At 33.3% G+C, this 12,792-nt stretch overlaps 2 protein-coding genes across 2 annotated transcripts; both read left to right on the top strand.

The window, feature by feature from the left end:
• The first annotated feature begins 611 nt into the window (after positions 1-611).
• LOC100803503 (peroxidase P7) lies at positions 612-4,475 on the top strand. The gene is made up of 3 exons (XM_003527292.5): positions 612-992; positions 1,586-1,777; positions 3,575-4,475. Exons 1-3 carry the CDS (start codon positions 777-779, stop codon positions 4,124-4,126), a joined length of 960 nt encoding a protein of 319 aa, XP_003527340.1. The 5' UTR covers positions 612-776; the 3' UTR covers positions 4,127-4,475.
• Positions 4,476-7,523: 3,048 nt separating this feature from the next.
• On the top strand, positions 7,524-12,553 carry LOC100802451 (shaggy-related protein kinase eta). Its single transcript, XM_003527290.5, has 12 exons — positions 7,524-7,741; positions 9,035-9,127; positions 9,569-9,628; positions 9,742-10,014; positions 10,102-10,176; positions 10,248-10,304; positions 10,685-10,825; positions 10,936-10,986; positions 11,066-11,161; positions 11,457-11,540; positions 11,728-11,829; positions 12,056-12,553. The coding sequence occupies exons 1-12, from the start codon at positions 7,610-7,612 to the stop codon at positions 12,149-12,151; spliced, it is 1,260 nt and encodes a 419-aa protein (XP_003527338.1). The 5' UTR covers positions 7,524-7,609; the 3' UTR covers positions 12,152-12,553.
• Positions 12,554-12,792: the final 239 nt, after the last annotated feature.

The following is a 12,792-nucleotide window of genomic DNA, read 5'->3' as shown; positions in this document are numbered from 1 at the left end:
TTTCAATGTTTAATATGATATTTAAAATATAAACAAACAATTACTGTTAAATTACATAATTACAAATGTTTAAATTATATCATAATTTTATATGAATCATTATTAGCTAAAATCACATAGTCTAACGCTTTTAATTAGAATCACATTAAATCCTCTTTAGCCAAATTAAACAATTAATGTTATACTTTTTTTCATAATTCAGTGATTTCAAGTTACTAAAATTTATTTACGAGACTAACCTCTCCTAGCAACTACTTTACCATAAACACAGACATGAAAATTGAACTTCTAGTCATCTAACATGTTTAAGGGAGATGCCATCTCAATGTTATATATACAGGAAACCATGCTTTTCCCCTTAAAGCATTTACCCAGAGCTAGTTCCTTATCATCATTTTTCCCTTTGTTTTGCATGCTTTATTTAATTTAGAGCAAGTCAATACTGCTCTTTTTTGTCCTTATTTTGGTAAATTTTCTTCCTAAAAAGAAAAGCAAAGCGCGTAATTAGTACGTAGTAGGAGCAGACAAGTTTGAAAATTAGAGCAAATATAATTTTCTACTTTCTATATTTCTTTTATATATATATATATCTAATTAACTCTGTCTTGCATGCATAAGCACCTTTGCCTAATAAACCCTCTATAAGTACCATGCATGTTCGATTCTTCTAAAAAGCAACTTCTCACAACTCACACATCCACTACTCATCAACACACAAAAGTCTTAGCTACCTAGCTAGTAGCAATTTGTGCCTCAAATTGAAACTAGCTTTAGATATGGCTAATTCTCTTAATAGCCACTTTTTTGTAGTAGTATTTATTCTTTCTCTCTTGGCCTTTTCTAGCAATGCACAACTATCTCCCACCTTCTATGCCAAAACTTGCCCCAATGTTCAAACCATAGTGAGCAGTGCAATGAGGCAAGCTGTTGCTAAAGAAGCCAGGATTGGTGCCTCTATTCTTCGTTTGTTCTTTCATGATTGCTTTGTAAATGTAAAGCCTCTAGCTAGCTACCCCCCTCTTTGCATCTATGGCTCACAAAATTATTCTTAGTTACTGAATTAAGCTAATTAATAAGCTCACATTTTATTCCATATAATATATATAGGCTAGCTAGCTAGGATCAACTATGTCCAAATGGAAACCAAATTTACACTTTTACCCTCTGGATTTTCAATCTCAGACATATTCTTTTCTTTAAGTTTTTTTTTTATTGCATCATCTCAAAACTTTTGTTAGTTATCACATTAAAAGATGGGTTTTCATTGTGAATTATTTTGTAATTTATAAACTACTATGACCTCAATTTAGCATATATGATATTAGAGTAAACTGCAATTTGTATGAGATCGAAGTAAGAAGTGAGAACATATATAGCTTAGTTCCACCTCAAAAACCAGTTGAAGTTGTTAATTAACCTGAAGAAATTGTCCAAGTTATATATTATAAGTATTTAATTTTCAGTTCATAACTAGCCAATACTTGGCAATTTGTACAAAGGGTTTTAAGTTCAATTAAGTTACAAAAAATTTAAGGTGGCCCAAAACAATTACATTTTTAATGTTAATTATTTCTTTTGTATGCAGGGTTGTGATGGATCAATCTTATTGGACGACACTGCCACATTCACTGGCGAGAAAAATGCAGGACCAAACAGAAATTCAGCGAGGGGCTTCGAAGTTATTGATACCATTAAAACCAACGTTGAAGCTTCTTGCAATGCCACCGTGTCGTGTGCTGATATTCTAGCACTTGCCACAAGAGACGGAATTGTGCTGGTGAGCCAATTCTCCATAATTTAATTATTTGGCAAACTCTTCATCTTTAATGAATGATGCATAGTGCATGTATCATCAGTGCTAATAATACACTATCTAATATTTTTTTTAAAAATATTCTTTTATTATTGATTAAAATTTATCAGAATATGAGTGTGTTCTTAATTTTATAATTTCTACAAATTTGAATCAATGCTAAAATGGGTCTAAAATACACTCAACTAGATATTTAATAAAGAGGCTTAAAAATGGGTCTAGATTATTTTTTAAATTTTTTTATAATAGGTCTTACAAGAAAAAGAAAGAGAAGGAATAAGGGAATTAAAAAGGGGTTGAAGGCATTATTGGAGGTCAAATGTGCACATACATACTCACTCACGTTCCACAATTTTACTGACTTGAGGGGAATGAGTCTATGTTCTTTCCCGTACGTGTGGGGAATTGAAGTAGATCTCTGTGGAAAAGTTAGGCCAAAGATTTTAGGGACATTGTAGATATTCTAATAAGAAGGGCATTTTAAGATTTATAAAACCTTAAAGTTTTAACATTGTGATGATCAATTACATTAAGTAGCTGACCAATTAGAATAATGTATTTAACATCACTAATTAGCGAATCACTTACCGTTACTATGGACTTAAAATTAAAATTAAAATTAAATATTTTTGTAAACATAAGATTAAATTAAAATAAAATATAAGCAGTAGTATGCAGGCTTTTTGCTTCTCCAATTGAGACTAGTGTGCTTTTCTCACTGAGATTATGACGTGAAGTCATTCTCACAATTCACAAAGTAGCTAACTTGATGTTACTTATAATTATTTCCTTTTTCTTCGGCATGAGCCTATTTTCAAACCTTGTCCCCCACTTTCGGTTTCACTTTTCTGGCATAATCGACCATCATGCAATGTAGTGGGGCCATCCAATAATATCACGCAAAACACACACATTGAACAGAATAATTAATAAAAAAACACATCAAGGTTCATGTGTCATGCCTATATCTTATCTCTTTATAAGGAAAATCCCACATTATCATCTCTACCAAAACAAATAAGATAAGAGAAATTTTATGATATCTAAGAAATTTAAAGATTTTGATATTGAAACTTTCTTTTCATCCATCTTTCTTGATGTCTTAAAACTCCTTCAACTATTAATCCAAATTAAAAGCACTTACACCATAATCCTTAAATTTCTCTAGGTAACATAACAACTCTTGTGTATGAATAAAAATGTGTATGAAAATTGATATTTCCACTTACATAATTGTAATGATAATAAATTTATTAATTTTTATTGTAATTATGTTAAAATCAATAAAAGAAATATAGCTGTTTGGCTGAGTGTCAAATCATGGATTCACATTCTTCCAATACGTTTTATTATTGTTTTTAGGTTATTTTATAAAATTGACATTTTTTTTTTACAAAAACACTCTCACATACATGTTAACCAAACACACTGACCCACCCACCACAGTTTTTAATTGATTGACACCGTAAAACATGTTTGGATGGGTGTTGGATCAAGTACATCCACGTTCTTCCAATGCATTTTACTATTGCTTCCTTGTCGTTTTATAAAATTAACATGATTTTTTTTTACAGAAATACAATTTCCATCAGTAAACCAAACAGTTGATGTTTACAGGGACAATGACCATTTATAATTTTTAATTGGCTGACACTATAAACATTTTTAGTACATCAAAAATTAAGGTGACAACAACTATATATGTCTTGATGACTCAATTATTATCATTAATTTTTTAAGGCATGGTGATTTGCATTACAGCTAGGAGGACCCTCATGGACAGTTCCTCTAGGAAGAAGAGATGCAAGAACAGCAAGCCAGAGTGCAGCCAACAACCAAATCCCAGGACCCTCCTCTGACCTCTCAACCCTAATCTCTATGTTTGCATCCAAAGGCCTAACAGCAAGTGACCTAACCGTTCTTTCAGGTGCCCACACAATAGGCCAAGCACAGTGCCAGTTCTTTAGAACTCGCATATACAACGAAACCAACATCGACACCAACTTCGCCGCCACCAGAAAAACAACTTGCCCCGCCACCGGAGGGAACACCAACCTGGCCCCTCTGGAAACCCTAACCCCGACACGATTCGACAACAATTACTACGCCGACCTCGTCAACCGCCGTGGCCTTCTCCACTCCGACCAGGTGCTTTTCAATGGTGGGTCTCAGGATTCCCTTGTGCGGAGCTACAGTGGCAACAGTGCTGCATTTTCTAAGGACTTTGCTGCTGCCATGGTGAAGTTGGGCAATATTAGTCCCCTCACTGGGTCCAGTGGGGAGATCAGAAGGAATTGCAGGGTTGTGAATTAATATCATGATTCACTACATATAATAATAATTGTAATAATGATTCATGCATTGGCATTTAATTCATGTTTTTGTGTTGGCTTTTTTATGGAGTTGGTCATGGCAATAACAAGAGGACCCCGTCAGCTTTTGGTATATATATATATAGTATATTATATATATGGTAAGTTGTGACGTGTTAGAAGTCATGAGAGAATAGTTAATTGCAAGGTCATGGTCATAAACTAATTGACTAGATCTTGGGTTATATTAGTATATGTTAGCGTTTTTCCTTTGGTAATTAATGTATTTATGTAGTCAACGAGTTGCCTTGTGCATGTGTTATTTTATTGAAAGTTAAAGAATTTTAAAATTTTGTTTTGAAATATTTTGCCTTTTACATGCATGTGTTAATTTTTAAATTATATCAATTAAACATCCCTAAGAATCAAATGTGTAAGATGATTTACAACAACTTAATTATTTATTTTATTTGATGAACTGCACTATAACTCTTAAATTTAGTTGAGTAGCTAGAATACGTAAACTATTATAAAACTTTTGTCACTTGTCTTCCATTCCGGTGAACTGAACTATAACTCTTAAATTTAGTTGAATAGTTAAAATACGTAAATTATTATAAAACTTTGGTCACTTGTCTTCCATTCCGGTGAATGTTTAAATGTTTAATTGATATACAATGTAAAAATTTCCGTACAAATAATATATCAAAATTCAACACTTGATTTAAAATTTCCGTATACGGCGCAAATTTTGCAACGTTGATATGGTCACAAGACTAAAGTTACAATACAGGTTACGGTCAGCTCTCAATTCGTACTTTGTTGACTTCATATGGTTTCAATTTAAATGTTTTTCACTTTGTTGGTTGCTTTTAAATTAAAGGATATTCTGATTGCAGCCATAAAAAAAGGCAAAAGCTTATTACACTGTTCAATTACTTTCACATGATCACGTCAAGATTATGATTCTCGCATCCAAATCTAGCTAGCAAGAAGCAAAAGCAGTTAGCAGGTTTCTGGAATTCCCAGCTTCTATAAACTATATATGATTGCCAAATGTTACATTTTGAGGCTTATGCAAAGTGAAAGTAAATTTAATTGAAGGTCCCTTCTCTTCCTTTAGGCCATTTCATGCTAATACATTAAAATTAAAAATGGGGAATCAACGAATTTTTCTACCCTATATGTTTCATTGGCTAGCTAGCCTAGAAAGGGTCATTATTTTTTAATTTTTTTTATGACCATTTCTACTTTTGAAACTTGATGAACTTCGTTAGTTTGTTTATTTGTTTGGCAGAAAGCATGGCCATTGGCCATACCATGGAAATTGGAAAGACAGTGTGTTTGCCAAATTCCTCACTTGTATATTCATTTCAAATTCAATTTTTCGTTTGTCAGTATATATTGTGACTAGCTAGTAGCGACCAGTGAATTACTACGATATTTTTCTCAGTTTATAATGAATGCACACTAGTTGGAAACTCTGTCACTCTGCCTAGGAATGTGATACTACATTTCTCTGTAAATTAATTAGTTGATATATCAATATCATTTTCTTTCTTACGAGTTTACACGGTGAACTTTTGTTGTTTTTAATTTTGCTTACATTACATTTTGTGCATGCATATGATAAAGGATTGGCCCCATATATATATATCAAGTCATGTTTGTTTTTCTCACGGGAATATTTTCGGCAAATTTTTCATATAAGTTTATCATGAAATGGTTAATTCATTTATATGACAAGGGATTATTATATTCTGAATTATTTTTTAAATGAAATTTTACATTAAAAAGGCTCACTTCATGCAAATCCCCAAAAAATTATAATTTTAGGATATTTTTTCTAAACATGAAACGTAGTTTAGAATACAATATAACTCACCTGTTTTAGGTTTAATTTAAACGGGTGAAAACTATGAAAAAAAAAGAAAAATAAATAAAATTGGAAAATTGGGCGGGTTAAAAAAATAAAAAGAGGTTCATTTCTATGAATTATCATAAAAATCAATAATTTTAATGTATGTTTAGATTTCAGTTGGATGGATTAAAAGTTTTTTTACTTTCAGTGTAATAGTTTTTTTTTTCCTTCTTTATTTTGTACATTAAAATTAAAAAGTGTACATTAAATTTTACAAAATTTATTCCCAACTTTTATTCAAACATTGTCTTATAATTAGTAATTCAATAATAGTGTAAAAAATTCTATACTCTAAGTATATTTTAATTAAATTTTAAAAACATTAATTTTTAATAGACTTGCCTATCTACTACTCTAGGAGTATTCTTTGGGTTTGGATGAAGTCATCAAGGAGTGCTGTGCACTAATGAGTTGAAACTGAGCAAATTATTAGAATATATATACATGGTTACAATTAGAATAAATGAAAAATACTTTTTACATTATTTGGATACATATAGAAATTATTTACTTATGTATCAGTGATATAATTTATTAAACCCAATGGAAATTACTTATGAGAAGGAGTTGTAAATTTTTTATTTTTCAAGTATATCCCCCAATAAATATTTAAAGATTAATTAATTGAAAAAAGATATGTATGCCTGTATGAGTTTTATTAGTGAATATTTTTTTTAAATGGTTAAAGAGTACTTAATATTGTTATTAAATATTTTATTTTTAATATTTATTTTTTAACTAATTAAAAACATTTAATATAGCGTATAATACTCTAATAGTCTTATGATAACTTATTTAAAAGCCTCATTCAATTTTAAATAGATCAAGCTGTACCTTTGATTTAATATCAATTCTTTTTATTTTTTTATTTTTTAAGTTGACAATCCATAACAAAGTCAAAAAATAAATGTAGGACAACGCTTTCATTTAGAATGCATAATTTTACTTTAAGACGCGTTTAATTTAATTCATTTTCTTTCCTTCTTTTTAAGATGTTTCCAAATTAAAGCTGTTCAAACTTCAAACTAGTATATAAACTGCGTGAACCCTGATGCATCGAATGTTTCATGTTCACAATGATTTTTAATGAATATTTAATTAATAAATAAAGAAATTATCATATGTCTTTTAACGTTATCAAACGTTAAAGACATATATATTTATCATAAAAAATCAAAATATTATCAAGAAGATTAAATATAAAAATGTAAATACATTTATCATCATCATCTTTCGTTTTAAATTCTCTAGTTAAGTATTGCTTTTTTGTACTTGCATGCAAGTACGTAACAATATGCGAACATCGAATTTGCTTCGGTTCCCCTGCACCTCATCGCACAAGATCACAGCTCTCTATCATCATCATGACCGCACGCAGAAATTGGACGGCCCTGATTCGCGCGTGTATCCATCCCCCCCGAAACTCGCGTGAGCTCACTCGGTTTCTCTCTCCTTGAACAAAACAGACAGAGCAATAGAGAGAGAAGAAAAAGGAAGAAAGGTAATAGAGAGAGAGAGAAAGAGAAGAGGAGAGAGAAACAAAGAAGAGTGTTCCCACATTACATGGCCTCCTTGCCCTTGGGGCACCACCACCATCACCAACCGGCGGCGGCGACTATACACCCGTCGCAACCGCCGCAGTGTCAGCCGCAACCCGAAGTTCCTCGCCGGAGCTCCGATATGGAGACCGATAAGGTACTTCCGTTCATTGCACTCATCTCGAACCCTCGGAATGATTTTATTGTTTCCTCGGAGTGGTTTTGAGTGGTTTCCGACTTGCTGGAGCTCCGATCGCAGTCGATTCGCCTCAGAAGCTCCAGCGTCGCTGGAGTTTCGACCGATCTACCGGTTTTCCGTGCTAGCCGGTGAAAATATCCGGCGACGCCGCTGATCGGAGCGGTTTAATCGTTTTCTCCGAGAGTAGTTAGGTTTTACTTTTTTGGCCGGAGCGATTTGACTCTCGTTGACGAATGCCAAAAATAGAAAAGAATAGTTAGGTTTTACTTTTTTGGAGTGTGTTTCGGTTGATGCTTTTATGGTAGGGATCTTAATGCTGAAGAAAAAATTGGAAGCTAGGAAGATTTTCTGTTTTAGGTGTTGGAGAAAAGGAAAGGAATCAATGGATGTGAAAATGTGGAATCCTGTGCTTTGAGTTTTTGTTTCCTTTAATTCAAAGATAGAGATTCTGATTAGGTGTACTTAGCTGACATGAGCAAACATTCTTATTTCACATTCTAATATTTTTAGGTTATGTTTCTTTCACTTATCTCTAATCTACTGGTAATTGTCCTTAGCTATGTTAATTATGTGCTATTATATGGTCTATTATTGGGGTATAGTTTTTGTTTAGATCCTTTTGTGTTTTTGTGTGTGATTTCTCTTTACTTCCCTTGTAGTGGATTGTTGTTCAAAAGTTCAAACGGTTATAATTTGCTTTGCTTCAGGGAATTAGTGTCCTTAGATTCTCTCTGTATGGTGTCTTGAGTTGTATTAAAGTTTTTCTTTATGCTTTCTTGTGAGCTGCGGTTACCTTATTTAACTTTAGCTACTGTGTGTGCTCTTTGAGCTCTTTACACTTTGCCTCTCTTCAACTTCACATTCTGAACTTTCGCGGATTTCTTCTGGTAACCCTCTGGTGCATATGTTTCATTGCTGTGCAATTTTCTTCTCATATAATACTTGTTTTAACCAGTGGTCTGTCATGAGATACCCCCCTTTCCTTCTTATATTTGCATCTTCTCAAATTAACTTCTCTGTCTATATGCATGTTTGCTGGTATGTCTGGCATGGCATGCATTTGATACAAGATAGGCACATGATGTTGCCATATTTTGTGGATGTTCCTAAATGAAATTATTGATGATAATTTCTATAAAGCTAAATTTAAATTATGATTGATATTGTATCAATAAAAATCTGACATTCGAATACTGTATTAGGAGATTTGCTTTACTGCATTAAATATCTATTTCTTTTTATAATTTGCAGGATATGTCAGCTACTGTCATTGAGGGGAATGATGCCGTTACTGGCCACATAATCTCCACCACAATTGGAGGCAAAAATGGGGAACCTAAACAGGTGTGAATGTGTTCTAACTCTCAACCCCTTTCCTTCTGAACTTACAATTTTTAGTATAAAATTCATTTCATACCCTCTTAAATATATGTTATTGTATATAATGGTTATTGTTTTGATAACGATTCACTTCCTTATGGGGATAGAATGGAAGTAGAGTTAGTGGTTGGGGAATCAAAATTAATAAATTGCCCATTATATTCTAGGCTTTTCCAAAAATATAATACTGGTTGTCAATCAGAGGTTGGCTTATTTTCCCAGTGCTTACCTCATCTGATAATTTTATTTGCCAACAATATGTTAGGTCTTACAGGATGTATAATTTTGAAGAATTTAATTATGATGGTTCAATAACTTTAAAATTGGTGATATTGTCTGAGTTTCATTATTTGTTCTTCGTAAATAACTTATTTGTTATGATTCCTTCCCTGATACCACCTGCAGACCATCAGTTACATGGCAGAACGTGTTGTTGGCACTGGATCATTTGGAGTTGTTTTCCAGGTAAGGATGAACAATCACCAAGGTGACAACTATTCCTTTTAAGCTTTCTCTGCTGTCAAGTATCTCATTGTTTTCCACCACTGGATGACATTTCTCTTTTACCTAAAACATAGGCAAAGTGCTTGGAGACTGGAGAGGCAGTGGCTATTAAAAAGGTCTTGCAAGACAGGCGGTACAAAAATCGTGAATTGCAGTTAATGCGCTTAATGGATCACCCAAATGTAATTTCCCTGAAGCACTGTTTCTTTTCCACAACAAGCAAAGATGAACTTTTTCTAAACTTGGTAATGGAATATGTCCCTGAGTCAATGTACCGAGTTATAAAGCATTACACTACTATGAACCAGAGAATGCCTCTCATCTACGTGAAACTGTATACATATCAAGTATGAACTCTTCTATTCTATGTTTGGAATTTAGTTCATGTCTTGTTTTATAACTTTGTAACTATTGAGTTTGGATATGATGTTTAGATCTTCAGGGGATTAGCATATATCCATACCGCCCTGCGAGTTTGCCATAGGGATGTAAAGCCTCAAAATCTTTTGGTACGTTTTCTTTCAATGTTTTTCCTGAGTTGTATTCATTTATTCTAAACCTTTTGCATATATGACTACAGGTTCATCCTCTTACTCACCAAGTTAAGCTATGTGATTTTGGGAGTGCCAAAGTTCTGGTATGTTGGTCTGCATTGTTCTTGTACATATCATTGCTTCATGCACATATGCACCATGATAATGGAGGACTACTAAAATGACGTACTGCCCAGTGGACATAGATATGCTAAAACTCTTATAAGATCTTTCCATAAACGAAATATTGATTTAACCTGTTTATGTGATGATTTGTTATCAGTAAATAGCAATTAAAATGATAATGATGCTTAGAATCTTGGCTCTGACCCATTTTTTCCTATTATATGAAACATAAATGGAAGTTATCGATTGACATAACATGTGGATTTTTTATTCAATTATCAATTTCATGAAGCTTCTCATGTTCACAACTTGCTAGGATATAGTTATGATATATTTTTCCACAAAAAATTTATATCAGGTCAAGGGTGAATCAAACATTTCATACATATGTTCACGTTACTATCGGGCTCCAGAACTAATATTTGGTGCAACTGAATACACACCTTCTATTGATATCTGGTCAGCTGGTTGTGTTCTTGCTGAACTTCTTCTAGGACAGGTTATACTTTCTGGCAATCTATGCATTAATGTTGCTCATACTTAAGATTGTTTTGCCTTCTTTCTGTGATATGTAATATTGACTTCCCATAGTTTCAAATGTTTGTTTAGCCATTGTTTCCTGGAGAAAATCAGGTGGACCAACTTGTGGAAATTATTAAGGTGATGTCTCTTTGATATTAGTGTTGCCATGATTGCAGAATATATCTTCAGAGATCATTATTTAGGTGTCTTCTTGTAGGTTCTTGGTACTCCGACTCGAGAGGAAATCCGTTGCATGAACCCAAATTATACAGATTTTAGATTCCCTCAGATTAAAGCTCATCCTTGGCACAAGGTAATGGCATTTCTCATCCATATTCCTTTTGATATTCAACGCTTGCAATTGGACTTTAAAATATGGATTAAAAAGATGAAAAAATAATTTTCAAAATCAACTTCAACAGCTTGCTTTACAAGTTACAACTAGGTTTTTGAAGGTGCTTTCCATTTTCTCTGTTTTTTGTAATTGATGAGCTTGATAGCCTTGATTGATGTAACCTACTACCTCACCTAGTGAAGTAAAGCTCAGTTGTTGATTATTAGTCATTGGCTAGTGAATGATGCATTTATTTTTATGCTTTATGTTTCAGGTTTTCCACAAGCGAATGCCTCCTGAAGCAATTGACCTTGCATCAAGGCTTCTCCAATATTCACCTAGTCTACGCTGCACTGCGGTGAGTAGGATGAGCCATGATACCTACCTTCACTTATCCCCTTTAAATAAAAGGAAAACATACACAGGAAGAAGTTTTGCTTATATTAACCTTGCTGTGATATTATATCTATATTCCTTATGGCATGTTTTTTTTATTTAGTTAACTCAATTGGCATAATTTTCACCAATGGCTTTTATTATTTCAGCTGGAAGCATGTGCACATCCTTTCTTTGATGAGCTTCGCGAGCCAAATGCCCGTCTTCCTAATGGCCATCCACTGCCCCCACTTTTCAACTTCAAACAGGAGGTATATATCTTAGTCGTATTTTTTATTAAATGTGACATGTCAAGGCTGTTGCTTTGTTTACCATTCATAAAGTATCTGTATGACTACCTACTATACATCTGTTCTGCATGATCCAAACCAAACACAAGGGCATCCAATTAATAATTTCTCGTATATCTGAATTGTGAATAGTATTCAACACCCAAATAATATCTTAATCATTCTGCAATGAAAACTTCGACTACAGTTAGCTGGAGCATCACCTGAACTGATCAATAGGCTCATCCCAGAGCATATTAGGCGGCAGATGGGTCTCAGCTTCCCGCATTCTGCCGGTTCATAGATGCAAAGGGATAATGAAACGATGAGTCAACCGATATAGTGATCAATGTGAATCAACAGACAGGCTGTTTGTGGCCTATATATAACTTTTTCGTCCCCCTTGTGAAGATGTATACATGTGCTTGCTGCTCGGCTAAGCATGGAAGTTTGTGATTCTGTCTAGTATTTCATTCTAGTTAAAGCATACTTATCCCTGCATCTGTATATTGTTTTGGTCAGATTTCAGAAAGCTAGGAGTACAAAATGATAGCAATCATGTCTTCATAGGTAGAGGGGCCCACCTGAATTGAGGGGCCCCTGTAGTAGTTTGGCTTGCTTTTTATGAGATTAAATTCAGGATGTCCTTTATATTATGTTTATGACAATCTCTTGATTCAAAACAAAAAATTTCCTCATTGTTTAATATTCTAGTAAGTAGTAACCCTCTTCCTTGCAAAGATCTTGTTTGTCACATGTGGACAACAAGAAAGGATCCAATCCAAAAGTTATTTACGGAAGAAAAAAATGTGAATTCTTTATGTTGATGATAGGGCGACGTGCTTACTGTTATTAACAATATTCGTTGAGATGAGGGTTAATATATTTGGTTGCTATATATGCAATTATATTTCGTTTCTATTTGTGTGAAGTGTAAGTCAGCAT

The sequence above is a fragment of the Glycine max genome, chromosome 6 (assembly GCF_000004515.6).
Source record: "Glycine max cultivar Williams 82 chromosome 6, Glycine_max_v4.0, whole genome shotgun sequence".
In the NCBI taxonomy this organism is placed as follows: domain Eukaryota; kingdom Viridiplantae; phylum Streptophyta; class Magnoliopsida; order Fabales; family Fabaceae; genus Glycine; species Glycine max.
Note: the sequence above shows the minus strand (reverse complement) of the source record. Positions and strands in the feature narration are given on the sequence as shown.

Excerpts from the sequence above, each read along its gene's own strand:
- LOC100803503 (XM_003527292.5), top strand. The coding sequence starts at position 777 with ATGGCTAATTCTCTTAATAGCCACTTTTTTGTAGTAGTATTTATTCTT. Across the intron at positions 993-1,585 it reads TTCATGATTGCTTTGTAAAT|GGTTGTGATGGATCAATCTT; the intron begins GTAAAGCCTCTA and ends TTTTGTATGCAG. Across the intron at positions 1,778-3,574 it reads CAAGAGACGGAATTGTGCTG|CTAGGAGGACCCTCATGGAC; the intron begins GTGAGCCAATTC and ends TTTGCATTACAG.
- LOC100802451 (XM_003527290.5), top strand. The coding sequence starts at position 7,610 with ATGGCCTCCTTGCCCTTGGGGCACCACCACCATCACCAACCGGCGGCG. Across the intron at positions 7,742-9,034 it reads CCGATATGGAGACCGATAAG|GATATGTCAGCTACTGTCAT; the intron begins GTACTTCCGTTC and ends TATAATTTGCAG. Across the intron at positions 11,541-11,727 it reads CTAGTCTACGCTGCACTGCG|CTGGAAGCATGTGCACATCC; the intron begins GTGAGTAGGATG and ends TTATTATTTCAG.